This window comes from Aethina tumida, chromosome 1 (genome assembly GCF_024364675.1).
Source record: "Aethina tumida isolate Nest 87 chromosome 1, icAetTumi1.1, whole genome shotgun sequence".
Lineage (NCBI taxonomy): Eukaryota > Metazoa > Arthropoda > Insecta > Coleoptera > Nitidulidae > Aethina > Aethina tumida.
In genome coordinates this window covers 9,244,836-9,266,094 of record NC_065435.1, presented here as the reverse complement: position 1 = coordinate 9,266,094, position 21,259 = coordinate 9,244,836, and the positions used below count along the sequence as shown (strand labels likewise).

At 30.8% G+C, this 21,259-nt stretch overlaps 3 protein-coding genes and 1 long non-coding RNA gene across 6 annotated transcripts; 3 read left to right on the top strand and 1 right to left on the bottom strand.

The window, feature by feature from the left end:
• Nucleotides 1–440: 440 nt before the first annotated feature.
• LOC109596338 (zinc transporter 2-like) lies at nt 441–3,453 on the bottom strand. The gene is made up of 7 exons (XM_020011863.2): nt 3,108–3,453; nt 2,146–2,342; nt 1,722–1,832; nt 1,365–1,665; nt 1,126–1,315; nt 830–1,070; nt 441–774 (listed from the first exon to the last, which is right to left on the bottom strand). Exons 1-7 carry the CDS (start codon nt 3,134–3,136, stop codon nt 635–637), a joined length of 1,209 nt encoding a protein of 402 aa, XP_019867422.1. The 5' UTR covers nt 3,137–3,453; the 3' UTR covers nt 441–634.
• Nucleotides 3,454–5,891: 2,438 nt separating this feature from the next.
• LOC109596335 (sodium/potassium-transporting ATPase subunit beta-1-interacting protein) lies at nt 5,892–11,990 on the top strand. The gene is made up of 7 exons (XM_020011859.2): nt 5,892–6,013; nt 6,098–6,243; nt 6,321–6,458; nt 6,516–6,599; nt 8,946–9,110; nt 9,165–9,225; nt 10,341–11,990. Exons 2-7 carry the CDS (start codon nt 6,190–6,192, stop codon nt 11,045–11,047), a joined length of 1,209 nt encoding a protein of 402 aa, XP_019867418.1. The 5' UTR covers nt 5,892–6,013; nt 6,098–6,189; the 3' UTR covers nt 11,048–11,990.
• A 1,723-nt stretch (nt 11,991–13,713) lies between these two features.
• LOC109596336 (glutaminase liver isoform, mitochondrial) lies at nt 13,714–18,441 on the top strand. Of its 3 annotated transcripts, none has more exons than XM_020011860.2 (12): nt 13,714–13,905; nt 13,960–14,000; nt 14,063–14,104; nt 14,159–14,246; nt 14,298–14,434; nt 14,676–14,805; nt 14,853–15,096; nt 15,153–15,274; nt 16,892–17,050; nt 17,103–17,279; nt 17,333–17,619; nt 17,671–18,441. In XM_020011860.2, exons 1-12 carry the CDS (start codon nt 13,777–13,779, stop codon nt 17,966–17,968), a joined length of 1,854 nt encoding a protein of 617 aa, XP_019867419.2. In that variant the 5' UTR covers nt 13,714–13,776; the 3' UTR covers nt 17,969–18,441. The 3 variants fall into 3 exon arrangements, with proteins under 3 accessions (XP_019867419.2, XP_049819945.1, XP_019867420.2); XM_049963988.1 differs by having other exon boundaries at nt 13,780–13,905; nt 13,941–14,000; XM_020011861.2 differs by having other exon boundaries at nt 13,784–13,905; nt 13,954–14,000.
• An 82-nt stretch (nt 18,442–18,523) lies between these two features.
• On the top strand, nt 18,524–19,228 carry LOC126266507 (uncharacterized). The gene is made up of 2 exons (XR_007548844.1): nt 18,524–18,872; nt 18,953–19,228. It is a non-coding gene; the product is annotated as an uncharacterized LOC126266507 (long non-coding RNA).
• Nucleotides 19,229–21,259: the final 2,031 nt, after the last annotated feature.

Here is a 21,259-nt window from a genome sequence, read left to right as displayed (position 1 = left end):
ATATAATTTAATTAAATACTCTAGTACTTCTAGTACTTGTAAATAATACTTCTTTGTATTTAAAACAAATTCAAATTTTTAGATATGTACAGTTATTAACTATACACCTATCTATAAGTCTTCAGTATGATAGAATAAAGTATTCTGTAGTACTACTGTGTTGGCTACAAAAAATACGAAATATTTATTAAATAAATTATAAAAGTACAGATGTAATTATTGAGAATTGACAATAGATGGCAATACTAAAATCAATTATTCAAATACTTAATTAAATACCCTAACACTTCTGAGACTAATACTTGGAAATAGTACTTGTATTTACAACGAATTCACATTTTTATATATGTATAGCTTTAACCATACATTTACCTACCTAGTGTGATGACATAATAAAGTACTCCGTGGTACTACCGTGTTGGATCCACAAAAATACAACATTATGAGCTATGGAATATTTATTAAATAAATTAAAAAACTACACATAAAAAAGAACAAAATGTGTTTGTTCAAAAATAAGTACTCACTGCAATTTGACAAAACACAGACTAGAACAACAGAAGCATTAAAACAACTTGAGATTATTGTTCTATAAATTAAAACGGTGGTGAATTAAATAAATTATAGATGTTGATTAAGGGTTCTTGCATTGATGACAATCCTCCATACTGTCTTGAAACTCTTCTATTTGCAATGTCATCTCAAAAAATCTGTACTTATCATGAATATTTTTGGTGGCAACCATTAAGATGTTCTGAGGATTTATCGAAGGGGCTACAAATTAAATCTAATGTAAACAAGCACATAAATTAGGTGTATTAGTAATTACCAATGGCAACGTGGGCAGACATGGCCACTTTATCCAAGCTAAGAGCCCAGATTCTTAAGTTGTGCACCCTCTTAACGCCATCGATCATCAGCAAAGTGGTCATAACTTCCTCAAACTCAATACCTTTGGGTAACGCCTCCATGAGAACCAAAAGGGCATCTTTGATAATATTGTAGGTGGTGATCAAAACAAGAACCGAGAAGATGAACGTGCAGATGGGGTCAATAATCATCCAGTCGGGCTGCAATTAAATCAGTTGACTGACCCCTGTGGACGCATCATAGGGTAAAACTTACTTTAAAATAGATTACTAGTGCTGCAACGAAGACACCGAAGCTTTGAAGAAAATCGCCAATCACATGGATAAACGCCGCCCTTACATTAATATTTTCTTGTTCCTTGTCGTGGCTGTGACCGTGACCACCGTGACTGTGGCTGGATCCGCCGCCGTGGGTATGGCCGTGCTGGTGCAACGTCAGGCCCATACTAAAAGACGCCGAACTGTAGTAAATTCCAAGAACCCGAAGGGACTTACATCAAGTTAACCAGTACACCGACACCAGACGTGATCAACATAATTTTGGCGTCCACGTCGAAAGTCTCGTTGATCACTCGTTGTACAGCCATGTAAACTAAAATACCCGTAACCACCCAGATCATGAGGACGGAAGTCAGTGCGCCAATCACTTCGGCCCGGTACCAGCCGAAGGACATGGTTCTGGTCGAGGGCCTTGAGGCCATCCACAAGGAGAACAAGGATATCATGAAGCTGGCGAAGTCCGTCAACAAGTGGGCTGCGTCTGAGGCTATGGCAAGACTGTTCGACAGGTAACCACCTGGAAAGTACTCAGTTGGGGATGTGTGGAGGACTTGAAGAATGTTGGTTACGTACCAATGATCTCTCCAATCATGAATACAACGCACAGAATGCTGGCTGTTATCAGTTTCTTACGGGCCCTCTTGTCCATGTCTGTGTTTTGGGGACGGTGGCAATGTTTGTTGACTAAAATAGGTTTAAAATTATCGTTATTAGTCCATCTCGTTAAGTCTACCTTGCGTCTCGTTTTCAATTTTGATTACGTCTAACTTTAAAGTCATTTTGCGAAGATTCACCAGGAATTATCACAACATTCCTATGAATGTATGAAACATTATTGCTTTCGGGGCAACGTCATTGGCAACAATAAAATGCGTTATGGCGTTGGTGGACCCAAAATTTATGCAAGTACTTATCGTACGACTTGGTTATTGACTTGTAGGTAATCAGAATCAAAACTTTATTAAAACAACTTTGATTTTGGGGTTGGGGGTTGTACCTAGTTCTGTTGTGTTGATGTTTTCTTTGGCATGTGATGCTATATCATCATCCATGGTTGTCATATCGAGGACCTCACTTTCCAGTACCTTACAGCAACCAGCGCTGGGAGTACCGTGGACGCAATAAATAACCCTTCTTGGAGTCCCAACCAGTGGTACGCTTCCGTAGGCTGCTCCATTGTTGTTTCCTTTCTCCCTTTATGAGTGAATTAATTGAATTCAGATAATATTCACATAAATTTACTTAAAATTAACGGAATGTGCCTTCGGCACCCGAAGTTGGGTCTCCGGGGGTTCACGTGATTGGAAAATTGTAACAAACTTTGGATGATGTTTATTTGTTTGTTTCAGATAGTTACATGTTTAATGATGATTAAATATTTGATTAATATGTTCGTTTTTAATTCGTAATAATGAGTTTGACTATTGTATCAAAAGGTTAAAGATTTGTTCACCTTAAACATATAAAAGTACAAACAATTTGCTGTGACAAAGTAAATAAAACAGATTTTTTTTTTAATGAAGTAATCTTAAATTGGGACTTTACTACTGTTATCTTGGACCATGCAATAGAGTAAGTTGGAGAAAATGCTGAGTAAACTACATATCAGATGGCTTAATTCAAACTTGATCATATGACTTTAAACTAAACAGGTAGTAAAATTGTTGGAAGGCAACACAAGCAATAAAAATAAGTTTGTGTTTCAAAAAGTGCCACTAAAATAGCACTTGAATTATCTATAGAATGTTAAAAAATCCTTGATTAAATTATTGACTCCATATCAGGATGATGTTTGGAAACGTGCACACATGTAAACAGAATGTGCAGTGGTCAGCAAAACGTTGTTGTCATGCCACAGTGTCCAATTTATCTCTTACAAAAGTTACACGTGCCCAACAAAGACTTTTCCACACAAAAACTAAAAACGATTTCCACTTAAGACACCAGAGGTAAACTTACAGTAAATTCACTTTCTCCTGGTCCTCCATAGTTAATTTTTTATAACTACCCACTCACTAATTTTTAATTATATGATTTAATTAGTTTTCCTTCAGTGTCATATCGTTCAAGATTTGCTCGATAACTGGCGACTCCGGTGCGATATCACAACTGCACTCGGCACAACTGTAATTTATTATCTGTAAGATTTTTCTTGGTTGTAGCACAAACAATGCGAGATAAATGTATTTTTATTTAATATGTATTTTCCAGTCAGACACTATCAGCGATGCGAGTTTAACTCCCAAGATCATTAAACACTCTTATCAATAACAAAAGGATCTGAGCACAATCTTCGTCCAACGTGTGAGAACAAACAAAAATTAAAAACGTGTGTTTTGGTTTTTTCTGTGATAAAAAGTTGTCGTAATTTCATTCACAATGTTGATGATTTATTTATTGAACAATTTATAATTAAAAGTTCTCTATTTGCTTCAGTTTCACAATGGATGGATAATTGGATTATTTAATTACTAAATGATGAAACTGGTGGAATTCTTAGCAAAAAAAATTGCTCAAATTCAATTAATTTCCCTTGTAATGATGGTAATTACGAAACTGTTCCAGTCGTATTTAATTTAACAGGAAGAGTATGATCAAATGACGTTTTTTAAACATGAGCTTCCTGATATTAATTTTACACATAATTGCTTAGCTAATACATTCAAATATTATATTGCAAAATGTTTATAATTTCGTTGATTTCAAACATTTTTTTAAACAAACAAATACATTGAGCTTAACAACAAGTAATTATATTTGTAATCAATTAATTAAATTAGTCATTTAAAGAATTACCAACATTCCTTTAATTATGTGCCACAAAATGAATAATCGTTAAGATTGATGATTCAAATGAGATTCTGCGAATTCCTCCATATAATAAAATTTTGTGGGTTGACTGAGAAAAGTACGTTTCATTACGTTGTTATCGTTGTTTATTTAGATCTTGGAGATATGAATAAGCACCCGGACCCAAACTACTACTCGTGTCATTATCTCATCGACGCCTGTAAATTAAAAATAAACGATATCAGTCATTTGAATTTGGTTCACGTTAAAAAATTATAAATTTAAATACGTTTTATTATGCGTAATTTTATTAAATGGGTTTACATGTTTTTAACATAAAATTATCGTTTACAGCACCAGCAACTAGAGTTTTTGGCATGTTTTGATAAATTATAATTTTATTTTTTTCCACAATTTTTATGTAACCCACTTCAAAATATTCTTATTAAATTATAGATAGATTAATTTACTTGTTTATTAACCTACCAATAAATTATTTTTATAATATTTTTCTTATTTTCTACTCTATTTTTTTACAATTTTAATTAAACCTTTCCTAATTATCAAATTTTTAATTATAAAATATATTATTTTGATATTTTATTATAACTTTTATGAAAACACGTTTTTTAACCATTTTAACTAACCTCCCTCATAACTGAATGTGTCCATAAATTAAAATTAAATTTAAAACATTTTATGCTAATTTTTTTAACAATTATTTTAATAATTAATTAAATTCTGATAAAAATTAAATTTTTAATATTTTAATATAACCCTCTGACACATGTATGAAAATAATTATTTATTGATATGTAAAAAAATTAATAAATAATATATTTTTATAAAATTCCTCACATTTTCTGTTACTTTTTTAATAATTTTAACTTCCCTCATAACTCAATGTGTCCTTAAATTAACAATTAGTTTTATAAAATTTGAAACATTTTATACTAATTCTTTTAATAATTTTTAACTAACCCCCCTCATTATTTTAACATTTAATTAAATTCTGATAAAAATTAAATTTTTAAATTTATTATAACAAATTGTAATAATTTTATGAAAACACAAAACAGACTCTCTGACACATGTATAAAAATAATTATTTATTGTGATGTAAAAAAAATTAATAAATAATATTTTTTTAAAATTCTTCACATTTTCTGTTACTTTTTTAACAATTTTAACTAACCTCCCTCATAACTGAATGTGCCCATAAATTATCAATTAATTCTATAATATTTAGCACATTTTATAATACGTTTTTCAACAATTTTTAACTAATACCCCTCATTACTCTAATATTTAATTAAATTATGATAAAATTTATGTTTTTGATATTTTAATACAACAAATTATAATAATATAATAAAAACACAAAACAGACTTTCTGACACCTGTACTAAAATAATTATTCATTGATATGTAAAAAAATTAATAAATAATATATTTTTATAAAATTTTTCACATTTTCAGATACTTGTTTAACTATTTTAACTAATCTCACTCATAACTTAATTTGTCAATAAATTAACAATTATTTATAGAAAATTTAAAATATTTTATATTATTTTCAACAATTTTTTAACAATTTTTAACTAACCCGCTCTCATTATGATAATATTTACTTTTTTAATATTTTTATATTATACTTTTTAATAATTTTATGAAAATGACATTTGCATAAACATACTTGTTTATGAACGTGTCAATAAATTTACAATTATTTTTAAAAATTTATCGCATTTTCTGCCACTTGCTTATAAATTAAAACAATTATTATATCACACGATTCACAACGAGCATTAATTAACTTAATTTGTTTATTCAACCGTCCTTAACCATTTAAAATTTAAATTACGCTATGTTGGCAACATAACTCTCAACTACCGCTGCAAGCCGCACAAACTGGCAACGCTTTACACCTCATGGCAAGCGTGATGAAAGCTTGCGAACAAAGACGGAAGATCACGTAGCCGGGGCGTGCGAGAGAGACCGACAAGGATAAGAATCTAAAGTATGTTTGGGAAAACCAAACACAATAGAAACGGCAGTGGTGCATCATTGAACAGGTATCTCGAAAGAGTGAAACATCCTGTGTCATTTACATTAGACAACATGAAACAAGTGCAATGAAACCAGTGTGTATGTTTCAGTGGAAAATGGTGGTGAAATGGGCCCGTTGGACTTCTCTGTTGTTCTAAAGGATTAACCAAACAGCAAGGGCTCTATCATTTGGACCAATGACATGGGATTTTGCACGAGAAGATACTTTTTTTTGTCAATATGTCTCCTGCAAATCGTAAGCGCTGAAATTCTGTTATTATTTTTTATGTTTAGTTTGAATGGGGTGGATTTTTGAACGTTCCCGTCTTTCAGGTTTCAGTCGTTCAAAGGCAAGTGTTCGATTTTCTCGGGTTCCTATGGATACCGATATTAGTCAACTTCTTTGAAATAATATTCATAATATTCGGATTTTTCGGCGCCTATCAGTACAGACCGAAATATGTTATAGCGGTAAATATACGATTTGCAATAATTTTATTTATAACTCACTTAACCCATTTTTTTTAGTATTTGCTGTGGCACATTTTTTGGCTGGCATGGAACATATTTGTTATTTGTTTATATTTAGATGTTGCTGGTTTGGATCATAAGGTTTGTATAACTTTATTTCCTCGTTATGTTTCTGTCTTTCGTTTTCTTAATTTATTATAATTTGTTTAACACGATAAATTAACGAATAACCATTGAGAAATGATTGATTGTTGCACGATAGGGTTTATCGTAACGTAAGCATTTTTAAAAATCATATTTCACGCGGGAAACTTGAAATATCGAAAATAAATTGACGACTCAAGTAACAGTAAAAATATTGCCACATATTAGATGTTCTTGAGACTTTTAATAACAAAATAATATACCAATATTTCGGCAGAAAACTCAACTATATGTATTTAAGCAATATATTATAAATAATTGCAATAATATGATTATTATTATAATATTTTATTCAAAAACAACAGTTTGATTTATCTGTAAGGTAATATATAAAGATAATGGATCAAATTAGCTTCATTTACCATTGTGTCATAAATAAAATTGTATTTTAAATTAAATTTATGTTGAAACTATTTGAAATAAATAATTATAGTACAATATTTTGTTACTGGTGATTTGAAAAGTTCGTTATATATTCATTCTTCTGTTCCATTGAAACTTGAATCTTTTCAGAAACAATGGTAGATTATTTGTCAAAAATTGGTATTCAAAACAATTGTATACACTAATATTTTATAGTTTATAAGTTTTCTATTGTTTTCATATATTAAGAAATCTACTAAATGAGTCACTTTTATGCAATTTTTCGAGACGGAAATATTTCTAAACTATTATGTTTTATTTCATGACATTTTTGATAATAATCAAAAGTAATTACTTATTACATATTACAGGTAGTCAAACTATTTTTTAATTTGCCAATTATAGAACAGTTTAACATAAATTATATTTTAGATCAATAAGACCTTCAAACTAGATTAAAGCTAAGTGTGTAATATTTATGAAAGTTTTGACTAATAGTTTCTTTTTTAATAAAATATTTTAGAACTATTTTTATAAAATTTAAAAATATATTGCTACTACTGCGGTAATAAAAGGTCTTGTTACAATTTAAAGCAATTTATTTAACAGACAAATAAGCTTTTAAAACTGAACGAAAGCTAAATGTTTTTTAAGCAATTTTTCCTTATTAATTTTTTATGCATAAAATATTTCTATCCCCTTTTTTTAAATTTAACAATACACTGCTAATTTTAACCACTAGACAATTTATTTCTCAGACAAAGAAGCTTTTAAAACTGGACGAAAGCTAAATGAATGTTTTTTAAGCAATTTTTCTTTATTAGTTTTTTATAAATAAAATATTTCTGTACCATTTTTTGACATTTAAAATTACACTGCTAATTTTAATGTACTAATGGGTCTCACCGCAAATTAAAACAATTTATTTTTCCAACAAATAAGCTTTTAAAACTGGACGAAGGCTAAATGAATGTTATTTATACAATTTGTCCTTATTAGTTTTTTATAAATAAAATACTTCTGTACCATTTTCTGAAATTTAAAAATATACTGCTAATTTTAATGTACTAATGGGTCTTACCACAACTTAATACAATTTATTTCTCAGACAAATAACCATTTGAAACTGGACGAAAGCTAAATGTATGTTTTTTAAGCAATGTTTCCTTATTAGTTTCTTATAAATAAAATATTTAAGTACCATTTTCTGAAATTTTAAAACACACCGCTAATTTTCAAGTACTAAAGGGTCTTACCACAAGTTAAAACAATTTATTTCTCCAAAAAATAAGCTTTTAAAACTGGACAAAGCCTAAATGAATGTTATTTATGCAATTTTTCCTTATTAGTTTTTTATAAATAAAATGTTTCAGTACCATTTTCTGAAATTTAAAAATACATTGCTAATTTTGATGTACTAAAGGGTCTTACCACAACTTAATAAAATTCATTTCTCAGAAAAATAAGCTTTTAAAATTGGACGAAAGCTAAATGAATGTTTTTAAGCAATTTTTCCTTATTAGATTTTTTATAAATAAAATATTTCTATACCATTTTTTGAAATTAAAAATACCCTGCTAATTTTAATGTACTAATGGGCCTTTCCTCAACTTAAAACAATTTATTTCTGAGACAAATAAGCATTTTCCTTAGTTTTTTTATAAATACCATTTTCCGAAATTGAAAAATATATTGTTATATTTAATGAAATACAGGATCTTATCAATAATAATAATATTAATTAATTAATACCAGTTATATCTCAGACCAATAGGCTTTTAAAATTGGACAAAAGATAAAGACATTATATTTAATTAAATCAATAAATTTATCTTAATTTTAAAACATTAATTTTAAGATAATAATTATGTAATTTTTTAAATAATTTCTAGAGGTTTTTAACATTAATTTGTATTTTAGACCAATAAGGTTTTGAAACTGGACAAAAGCAGCGCAAGCTGGTGGAGTAACTACGGACCAGGATGTAAAATAAAATCCGCCGAGGACCCATGGGCCGTCGAGGATTGTTTGGTCGACTACAAAACTGTCGAAATAGTGCAGGCTGGACTGCAATGTTTCCTCACGGTAACTACACACAACTTAGTTTACATACTTCGTTACAAAAAAAAATTGTTTCAGTTCAATGGGTGCATCATAGGCATATGCCTGAGTCGACTGTACATGGAGGAGGACGATACGTGTAAGTTCTTAGTTATAAACACACCACACAGTAGACTCCTTCCACTAACACATCCGAATCGATTGACGATAGATTTTAATAATATGCATGCGGACAATTGAAATTATTGGAATCCACAGCAGAACTATTTAAAATCTTGATATCAATCAGTTCTGTACTTTATTGTTAATATGCTTACAGTTCATTACATTGGTGGATTTGATCCTCAAACCATTTGGTAAGTCACGGTGTAGGTACAGACCTCCATAGATATGTACATAGTGTAGTAATTTTGTGTTTACACCCACCACTCAAAAGCACCAAACACATTAATTAGTGAACGGTCATGACAAATGTTAAATGGACATTACTGAAGCAGTTGCGTCCATTTCCCATTGCACCAAACAACACCCCTTTAAGTAGTGTAGCTATTTAGTTAGTTATTTATTTTCAGTTAATTTCGAAAAGGCTGATGGTCCAGATAATTTTTTGTTGCAACCAATGTACGTGAGGTCGAATAGAAATCAGTGTTCATCTAACAAATACACAAATGTAAAGTCAGATGATATCTATGAATCGCCGTTGGATTCGTTGAAAAAGGCCCGAATCCATCATGCTGACGCTATTAGATTCAGCGTTGGTCCGCAGGACTATGCGCACAAAGTGCGGCCGAAATCTTTGTCATCGAATCCTACGTACTATAATTGATCTCATTAGTTTAAAACCTTTACATTTTGTATTAATGCTTCTTTGTTGTTAACATATTTCTAGTCACATTATTTTATGTGCTGACAAGTCTACATTAAGGCAAATTTACAAGACTGTAGGTGCTGGTGAGAGGAAGGGAGGCTGAGCATACACATGCCACTTTATTCCCTCGTTGCTCTCACGCATTGACTAATTAATTACATGACATGTCAGTACTGAGTTGTATTCCTTATATTAATTATACTTAGTAACTTAGAGCTTATGGTTTATTGGTTAAACTAACGCTTCTGCATGAATAGTTACAGCATGTTTGTTGTAAAATGATTTTGTTCAATAAACATTAAATTATATAATTTTGTTTTCTTTTTTTCTTTATACAAGAGTGTCTTAAGTTAAGCAATATAGACGCACAATTTTGTTTTTAACAGCGTCACGTAAATCATCAAGGAAAAACACAAAGCGCATGTCTCTTTACTCAATAGAGTTCAGTTCCCACTTGGAGAACCGGAACGGCGACAGTGACAACGATTTTGACCACGTGGCTGCGCCCGTGTCACCAAAACCAATGACACCTCGCAGAGTAAAGAGACGTAGCGTGATGCAAAGAGGTTCGTCCGGAAGACACAGCACCAGCAGCAGACGACATTCCCACCCCAGATCGTCGACGAGGAGTTCCAGACGCATGGCCCAAAACCCGGTCACTCAGTTACTGGAACAGCAACAGAAATCTCAGGCGTACGAAACCAACAGTCCATCACCCATCGAATCACTGCCCAACTACTACAACTCAGCCTCCAACAGCAGCCTGATGAACCCGAACGGCTGGCAGAACAACGGCCACACCAACCCGACGTACCAGCAATCCTCCACGCAATCGCTGAACGAAACCGAAGACCTGGACGATCTGTACAACAACCGGCCGGCATCGGTAAGGTCCAGCTACTCGAACTTCCACGGCACCAGAGCGCTGAGCTACAACACGCCCAAGCACTTCCATCACAGCTTGGCCACGCCGCAGGTGCCGCAAAAGCGGAACAACCCGAACAGGAACAGCATGCGTTCGATGGCTTTCATGAACAACGGCCCGCCCGCCTACACCCAGGGCCAATCGATTGATTCGGAAACGGCAATCTGACCACAAGCACCGCAAGTGCCAGCACAAATGCACCGACTGTAGTTTTTTGGCAGCTAGAATTTTAGGCTAAGTATTTATTTTTGTATGATTGGGTGCCATAGGGCACGTGTATATACACCGGACGTTGACTCTAGATGCGAAAGGTTGACAATAAATGTTGAGGTGGTTCTTTTTTGGCTGTTGTGAATACTTGAGTCACTTCTGTGATGGCAGGCATGCGCACATCCTTATGTACTTAACGAATTACTTTTTTATTTTTTTTTATTTTACTGAAACAACTTTGTGATACGTTTTAGTTTTTATCATCTATGTAATTATTGTACATAAATTTACTTATTGACTGGTAACGTTTTATTTTAGGAAATGTATAACTTAATTTGTACTATAGTGTATTTGCACAACTGATCATTAGAACTGTACCTAAACTAATAATTGTATGCATATCTTTGATCTATTTAATTGAATTAACTTTGGTTAAGTTGATTAAATAAGTTATCATCACTATTTATTACATATCTTGCCGTTAATCATCGTGAAATTATAATACCCCCCAACAAGTACTGATAAACACAAATATTTTTATAAACCTTCATAAGAACTTTACTGACGTAATCCTTCTCTTTTCTAGTCTTTCCCAAAAAACGAAATATTTGCGTTTATTTTAATAATATTTGTTTGCTAATGCCATATTATTTTTTGTACAAAAAGCTATTTATTTGTAATAAGTGAAACAGTGGCAAATTGTCTGCTTTATTTTTGTAATTCATTTTTTGTACAGATTTCTCAGTTACTTCTTGAATGTGTTCAATGCTGATCGTTTTGTTGTAAATAATGCTTCTAGATTATAGAAATATCTTACCAAAGTATTACCTAAAATATATTTTTATTACCTAGAATGTAACAAGAATCTCATATCAATAAAACATATAGTTACATAGACAAATTAATTATTATTTAACCAGATCTTCCCTTCCAATATCCATTGTTAGTGGCTGTACACAAATATTTATAAAAACCTTTATAAGAACTTTATTGGTATAATCCTTCCCTTTTCTAGTCTTCTCCTAAAAACAAAATATTTGTGTTTATTTTAGTAACATTTGTTACTTAATGCCATATTATTTTTTTAAACAAAAAGGTATTTATTTGTAATAATAACTAAAACTGGCAATTTGTCTGCTTTATTTCATTTTGGTACAGAAGTCTCAGTTACTGAGATAAATAAATGTGTTCAATGTTGGTCGTTTTGTTGTAAATAATGCTTCTAGATTATAAAAATATCTCACCAAAGTATTAACTAAAATATAACAAGAATTTCATATCAATAAAAAACATTTGTCTTGATAGTTTATTTAGGTATTTATTAATATTTGAAAAAAATTTAAGAGCAACTATTAAATAAAACAACCTTACATACATTGAGGGTTTCTTTAGTTAGTATCTAGTAGCATATCCATTATTTTTAATAATTTCTAAATAAATTTTGTTCATTGATTTTAGTATTTTGGATATTTCTTTCCACTGATTTTGAACTTCTTCTTTCTGACAATCTTTTTGCATGAATTTTCCCATCAATTTCATCCCAAAGGTTTTCAATTGGATTGAGGTCTGGGCTTTATGCTGGCCAAGACATTATACGTACTCTTTGGGAAACGAACCATTCTTTAACCAACTTAGACGTGTGTTTCGGATAGTTATAGTGCTAGAAGGTCCAGCTTAAACTCATATGAACCATAGGATTCTCCAGAATGTCAAGATAAACGAAACGATCCATTCTGACGCCTATCTTAACCAGCGAAATCATGTCAAATCCGGAAAAACATCCCCAAACTATAACGCCTCCTCCATCATGCTTCCCAGTAGGCCTAGTGTACTTGGGATTATACCTTTCATTAATTGGCCTTCTCACCCATGAAGTGCCATCAGATTTGAATAATTGAAACCGACTTTCATCGGAAACCAAAATTATTGTCTATTGTCCATCTGTCGAGTTCACATGTTCTCTTGAATAAAGTAGTTTGCTATCTGCTTTATTTTTTGCAGAAATGAAGGACTTATTTGCTGATTTTGTACCGAAGAGACCAGCTTCTTCATTTTATAGTACCCACCGACACACTGTCATTTTATTTTCCTGCGTTTTATATCTTTTTTGGGAATTCCTTCCAGTGTATTGCTTCTGTTAAAATTGGAAATCGTTCTCGAAATGTTTAAATTTAAATCGACTGCAACTTGTTTAATTTGTATCGATAAATGGACACCTCTAGGCATTTTTAGCTTTAAAGAACGATGTTGGACACAGAAATAAATTATAAAATCAACTAAATATACGGTTTAGTAGCTTTACTTATAAAATAAAGTTATATAAAAACTATGTAAAGATATCCGTATATAAAGGAAGGTACGAAGTGTTTAGACAATTAATAATTATAAAATTAATTTAAATTAATAAAATGATTGTTTTTTAATTTGTTAACCAGAACTCCTTTCCAATATCCATGGCTGTACTTAAACTACATTTGGCAACACAGCTAACACAACGAGTCAATGAATCGAACGGCGCGCTGCAGTTCCCACCAAACCACTACTTAGTCCATTCGTCCAAAGATGGCGCCCCGAATGTTCTAATTTGTGTGACGCATGTGAGATTTTCGGCGCGCCGACTGAAATTTTCTAGTAGTGCGACGTCGCATTACGAAATATATCCAGAAATATCGACCAAACGAACTAAAATGAAAACAACAAGACTCCTAAATTATTTCCATAGATGTCAATTAAAAAGTCAATTGGACAATGGTCTGCTTCAGAAACCGTACAACGCCGGCTATTTCCAATCGAATTTCTACGCAACGACCAGAAAAGTGAGTGGTATTTTATCTTAAATAAAATGTTTTAGTTAATGTGCGAAGTTTTAGGCGGCTATCCAAGAATTTAACAGCCCGGTGCAACAACAAAGGTAATTATAAATAAATACACCTCGTTTTCAATTTATTTTATTTATTTTTTTATTTATTTCAGAAGGGACTATTCTTTTATCCATGACACAAATTACATGTATTTGTGAGTGAACGTCTGACACAACACAAATTTGTAGTAATTGAATTAATTTTTTAGCGGCGACGATGCCAATTCCGAGGTGGCACTATTTGAATTGTTCAAAAATAAAGAAACTGGCTTCCTGTCCATCGGACGATTTTTATCCGTAAGTACCGGGCCACCCAATCAACAAGTAATAAAAGACGAAACTCTTTAGGCTTTAAGGGCAACTGGGCTAAGAAAAAACGACCCAAGACTGAAGGAGGTGATAGAAAACTTGAAAAAGATGACGAAGAAAAATGCCGATGGCTTCAGCGTCGACACCCAAAAATTAACTCTGGAGCATTTCACGAGGTAAACGCGGATGTTTGACTTTGCACCAGACGAGAGTTCACCAGCCAACATCCTCGGAAACCTTGACATTGTTCAATTTTTCTCGACTGCACTTATCAATCAATTAATTTGTTCTCAATGTGTTTGTTTCCTGTCTTGATATTGGCTGATCAGTTTGCAAATTGTTATTTAGTTGCATGTGTGCTCTGCATGATCGAGTTGCCTTACAATTTTATTAACAATGACCTTTTTTTTTACTCAGTATAATATCACCGAGTATGGGGCTAATTTCTCGGGCCTTCCGACACCAGTTCATAATCCCGGAATTCCCCGACTTCTGCAAAGACATCGAGGAAATCTACTGGAAGTGCAAGGACAATAACGACGGAAAGGTAAGGCTCAACATCGTTTCTTTCGAGTCCTGAAGGTGACTTTCTAGGTTGCCTCTTATATACCTCAATTGGGACGCATGAACCCAAACTACTGGGGGGTTAGTATTTGCACCATAGACGGCCAACGCTTTTCCGTTGGCGACGTAAACGTACCATTTACCATACAATCTTGTAGCAAACCTTTAACTTATGGTATAGCGTTAGATCTGTTGGGCCAGGACGTGGTCCACAAGTATGTGGGTCAGGAACCAAGTGGAAGAAACTTTAACGAACTAATTCTAGACCACAACAGTAAGTCAACATGACGTGTTAATTTACGGTTATATTCCTTATTTAAATTTTTTTAGAGAAACCTCATAATCCCATGATAAACGCCGGTGCTATCTTGGTTTGTGCCCTGTTGAAAACGATGGCGGGGCCTGATATGAGTTTAGCCGAAAAATTCGATTTTACTATGAATTACTTTGAGGTAAGTGTTGTCGAAAGTCGTTAATTAGCACATTCATTTAGTTTTGCCTGGTACTATCATTGTGTACGTACCTGTTATTTAGCACTTTAACAATGAATTTGTTTGAATAATGTATTAAGACGGTAACAATCGGTGAAAGGCGTTAGATAACGTAAAATAATAAACAATTCACAAAAGTTATTTTTAAAATTAGTAATTGACTACAATTCTAAAAAAAGATTTTTTAAGAATAATAATAACTTAGTGCTAAACTGTTTCTTACTGATAGACAATTTCTAAAATGCTTAAAAATGAAACCTAGTTGAGTGAGATTTAGAAGACAAATTTTTATTATAATGAACAATGATAAAGAATATGTCTTATCTGATTCCACTTAGAACATTTTGATTAAGTCACTAAACAACTTCTTCTAGTTTTAACTTGGTCGGAGATTTATTTAACTTTATACTACAAATCTCACTTACTTAAAAGGGGAACCCTCCAGAACCTACACTATCTTACATTAAATTATAGGTTTTAACTTTCGAAAATTTAAATATTTTAGCTATAACTCTTTTATTTAATGTGTGTAAAATAATATTAATTTACTATTGTTGTTTTATACAGTATTATAAAAAGTACAATATTATAATTCTATATATTTTACTGAATTGAGCTGGACATAAATATAGCAACTTTAATTTTGAAAGAGATTTTTAATGATTAAATCTGTTTTATTTAATTTAACATTATACTTTGGATATTATCCTTTTTGTTTTATAATTTTGGCCCATCTCCGTGACATAGACTCAACCATTTTTTGAATATACGATAAATTTGTATAATTTTTATGTCGAATTTGGTTATAAACGGGACCCCCATGTTTTCTATAGGGTTGATGTCTGGAGATTGGGACGGGCAAGACAAAACATTGATGCTTTAGTCTTTTAACCAATTCGTCACAATTTTGGATTTGTGTTTGGGATCACTTTCATGTTGAAATACATATATTAAGAGCACCATTTCTTCAATATATGGAAACAAATTGTTGTTTAATGTATCCCTGTATGTACATAAATCAGTCTAAGGGGGCCTACGTCAGAAGAATTAGAGCACCCCAATAGCATAATTGTACCACCACCATCTTCCACTGTGGGTATTACAAACTTTTTGTGCAGTTTTGTCCCTGTAAAATGTTTAACATAAGCAGAACCATCATTTTTTATAAATTAAATTCAAACTCGTCACTAAAAACTACTCGTCTTCACAGCTCTGTGGTCCAGTGAATGTGATCTTAAGCAAGTCAAAATGGTCTGATGTCAAACGAACCCCCATCCACAAACCATCTTCTCACAGTCCTTGAACTAATTTCAGGAAGTCCCATTTCCTCCAGGTTGGCTTTAATTTCAGTTGATTTCTCTTGGTCTTAATTAAAATCCACAGGGTGCAATGAAAGACCATAAAGTAAGAAGTTGCTATAATTGTGTTCACTGAAAATTAAAAAAAGTACGTCATTTTTTAAATAATAAAATTAGATTGACCACTTTCATAGTACACACCGCAATAACAACAACAACAACAACAATATTTTTATTGAAATGAATGAAGTAAGGGTGTGAAAACATATTTAATTTTCAGAGACTGGCTGGTAACGAAGATTTGGGCTTCAACAACGCCGTCTTCCTATCAGAACGTGAAGCTGCAGACCGAAACTACGCCTTGGGTTTCTACATGAGAGAACACAAATGCTTCCCCGAAAACACCAAATTCAGAGAGTGCATGGACTTCTACTTCCAGGTGACTATCCTGCAACTGCAACTTGTAACTAGTTTCTAATGTATTATTGCAGTGTTGCTCGTTGGAAGCCAACTGCGACATAGTCTCAGTAATGGGAGCCACATTAGCCAACGGAGGCATTTGCCCCTTGTCCGAAGAAAAAGTACTGAAGCCAGAAAGCGTCAGAGACGTCCTGTCTTTGATGCACAGCTGCGGAATGTACGATTACTCAGGTCAATTCGCCTTCAAGGTATTTATAATCCCGCAGTCAATCAACCACAAGCCAAACATCGACGCTTTCAGGTTGGAGTGCCGGCAAAGTCTGGAGTGAGTGGTTGTTTATTAATAGTCATTCCCAACGTCATGGGAATCTGCCTCTTCTCCCCGCCTTTGGACGCCCTCGGCAACAGTTGCAGGGGCGTGCAGTTCTGCGAGGAGCTGGTCAAGAAGTTCAACTTCCACCGCTACGACAACCTGAGACACGCCTCCAACAAAAAGGATCCGAGACGGCACAAGTTCGAGACGAAGGGTCTGAACATCGTTAATTTGCTGTTTTCGGCTGCGTCTGGCGACCTACCGTCACTCCGAAGGTGAATTTAACAAGCAAACATTCTATATATCACACTAATCGTTAAATGTAGGTACAAACTAATGGGCTTGGACATGACTCTATCGGATTACGACGGAAGAACGGCACTTCATTTGGCCTCAGCCGAAGGCCATGTGGAATGCGTGGAGTTCCTCCTGGAGTTATGCAACGTAGATCACAACATTAAGGATCGCTGGGGCAACACCCCGTTGGATGAGGCGACCAATTTCGGTCATGCTCCGGTCATTGAGTTACTCCAATTGTGGGACGAACGGACGGAAAGACGGAAGAAGGAGAAGGAGAACGTGGACGATCCCCCAATTGATCTTGTTAACCAATTGAAAGATTAAAGAAACGTACAAAATTAGTCCATAGTTGTGTTTTTGGTGGTAGTCCCGTTTTTGGGGGAAGTTTTATTTTGTTACGTTTGTTGAGGTTTTTAGGTCAAAATTAATTAATCAGTATTTTTTGAATGTTTCTATTGTTAACGTTTGTGAATCTGACAATACGTAGTAAACAGTATTATTGTGATATTCTATTCTTAGAGCAATATTTTGGTTACTTGTGCGGACAATAATATGAAATGTTAATTACTAATGACAATTTTCATTTGTTTTTTGTTGTTATCTATATTTTAAAACAACCTGTATGGATTGGGTTTAAAAATTGAAGAATTTTATCAACTTTTGTCCGTCAGTTGATAGGTACAATTTTTATTTTAAACGTCCTGTATGTTAATGTGATAAGTAGTCAATTTTATTATATTATTAAAATTATATTTTGTTAATTGTGTTCAGACAATAAAATGTATGTTCATTTTTAATGTCTTTGTTTATCACCAAATTCATAATAATGTTCTTGTAATTTGAAATATGTTCTAAAATTTTCTTTTACAAACCATTTAAGCTTATTATGGAAGTTTTGTAAAGAGTTTATGAGCTTATTTCATGAGGCAACCAACAAAGAAGTCATACCTTTTGTAGTAATTATTTTTTTACCAATTAAAAATTTAAGAAATGTGCAACCTGTAGACAACGAAAAAAATTGTCGTGCTACATACTCGTCCGGCTGTTTTAACAAGAGCACGTTCACCATGGAAAATTTAAGAATGGAACCAGTGGAAAGACGTAATATAATAATTCGTGTTTATCTTGTTGGAATAGGAAGTATAAGAAGCTCTCACAGATTTGTAACAGCTTTTGTAGCATTCGCCGCATTGTACCTGGCCCTCCATATCATTATGCTCTTAGCATAGTAAGTACTGAACAGTTCATACAGAATTTTCTTCAGTTTAATCAACAGCTGAGTAAATTATTGGTTTTTGTTCATTTTAGTGTGGATTTAACATTGGCCCTGCGCTTTTTTAGAATGAGAAACTTCGCCGGACATATTGTACGTGTTTGTTATATTTAATTGTATTTTTTATTGATGTGGATTAAATTTTGTTGTGAGTTTTATGTGAAAGATGTAAAGTTTGTGTATTACAATTTTAATTGTCTGACGATGTAATTTTATAATGATTAATTAACCACAATATGATTAGAATTACATAAAATATAAATTTATGTATAAATTCTCAATTACTATAAAAAATAAAAATTTGCAACAAACATGTATTTTTATTATCCAAATTACCTATCTAATTCTAAAAAAATTCAATATAAATATTTAGATCATATTCAATTAAGCCAACATTAAATACACCCAGTGTATCATATTTGTTTAAAAAATGTGGCAACAATTATTTATCGCAATAACAAAACCCCGCCCTTCACGCACTGCAAATATAATTTGGTCGGTGACAAATTCCTATCTTTGATAGGAACATTAATTTTTCTTTCTTAAAAAGTATAGTCATTGTACCAATATTTACTTAAAAAATGTTTCTTAATCTTATCAAAACTTCATGAACAAACGAAGAACAAATTACATAATGTGTATTTTGACCCAATTTGTAAAGTAAATTAAATTTTATTATGTTATTTATATGAAAATTTAAGTTTAAAACGATTTAAACCTAAATGAATACAAAATTATTGAGTTTATTAACCCAAAAAATAACTGTAACTTATTGTTATTGATTAATTACAGATGAAATTAGTAAAAAACGAGTTTTTTTGGATAATCGTGTTATTTATTAATATATTATATTAATTATTATTATTATTTTATCTATTTACCTCCTATTTTATTACTGACAATATTTTTCTTACAAATTAAATTAATATAATATATATAATTATATAGTAAATATTATTTATTTTTTTAATTATTCATACTTTTTTTAATTATTTTAAGTTTAAATTTTTTAACAGATTTAATAAATATATTTTCTTTGAATAAAAATTTAAATTATTGCAATATGAATTATTATTGAATATTATTATATCAGTAGTGAAATAATAAATTTATTTTCATGACTATAAGTTTAGTTTTATTTAAATTAAAATATGTTAATCAACTAAATAATTCATTAATAATAATAATTAATTATTGATTAATGCAATTAGTCACAAACATAAATTATATTCGTTGATAAATTGAGATAATAATTCATTTAAATAAATATTGATTTTAGAAACCATCAACTTAATTAATGAATATAAAAATTACTTTTTTATATTTATATTATAATAATTAACAGCTTTTATATTTTTAATAATTATTCTTTTAAATGTAATTAATAATAGTACGTAAATCTTTCTTAAAAAGTATATTTTTTTAAATATTTAAACCAGTTATGATAATTTTACAATTTAGTACATATGAACAAAAATTTTAATATCAATAAAATATATATTATAATATAATTTTCTTAATAATTTAATAATTTAATTAATTTAGCCAATTAATTTGTTGTAAAAATATTATTCTTACTAAATTAATTATATTAATTATAATAAAAAATAACTAAAAAAATCTTAAATTCAATGTATAATTAGTTAAAAATTAATAACTAAAACTTAATTTTATATATATTTTTTAATAATTATATTTTTTAAATTATTTAATTAATTAGTAAGATTATTAATACTGTATTAATAAATTATTAAATAAATATTTTTCTATGAACAGACAATTTTAATACCAGTAAAAATATTTTTGAATTAATATAACTTTGAATAACATATTTAAATTCTTGTTTTATTAAATACAAATTTAGTTAAAATAAATTTTTTAATAAATTAATTTGTCTAATTATTTAATATGTTTATTTGTTTTATTATAACCAAAAAAAAATAAATTAAACATGTATTATAATAAAAATTTAGTGTATATTTTTTAATAATTTAAATAGCCAATTAATTTGTTATAAAAATATTATTCTTACTAAACCACTGAATTAATTAATAATATATAACATATAATATAATAATTATAATAAAAAATAAATAAAACAAATAAATTTTACATTCAGTGTTTATAGTAATTATTTAATTAATGTAGTCAAATATTTAATTATTAAAATTATTAATATTGTATTAATAAATTTAGTTTAATTTTCTATTCATATTTATTTCAATTTAGTAAATCATAATGAATATTATAATAAAAAATAAATACAAATTTAGTTTTTAAAAAGTGTTTAATAAATTAATTAATTTAGCCAATTAATTAATTGTCTTATTTTAATTTTATAA

Coding starts and splice junctions, on each gene's coding strand:
- LOC109596338 (XM_020011863.2), bottom strand. CDS start 3,136: ATGGAGGACCAGGAGAAAGTGAATTTACT. Junction 1,833..2,145: donor CATCAACACAACAGAACTAG/GTACAACCCCCA, acceptor AACCTATTTTAG/TCAACAAACATTGCCACCGT. Junction 775..829: donor GTCTGCCCACGTTGCCATTG/GTAATTACTAAT, acceptor TTTAATTTGTAG/CCCCTTCGATAAATCCTCAG.
- LOC109596335 (XM_020011859.2), top strand. CDS start 6,190: ATGGGATTTTGCACGAGAAGATACTTTTTTTTGTCAATATGTCTCCTG. Junction 6,600..8,945: donor TTGCTGGTTTGGATCATAAG/GTTTGTATAACT, acceptor TTTGTATTTTAG/ACCAATAAGGTTTTGAAACT. Junction 9,111..9,164: donor GACTGCAATGTTTCCTCACG/GTAACTACACAC, acceptor AAATTGTTTCAG/TTCAATGGGTGCATCATAGG.
- LOC109596336 (XM_020011860.2), top strand. CDS start 13,777: ATGAAAACAACAAGACTCCTAAATTATTTCCATAGATGTCAATTAAAA. Junction 14,435..14,675: donor ACTCTGGAGCATTTCACGAG/GTAAACGCGGAT, acceptor TTTTTTACTCAG/TATAATATCACCGAGTATGG. Junction 17,620..17,670: donor GACCTACCGTCACTCCGAAG/GTGAATTTAACA, acceptor CGTTAAATGTAG/GTACAAACTAATGGGCTTGG.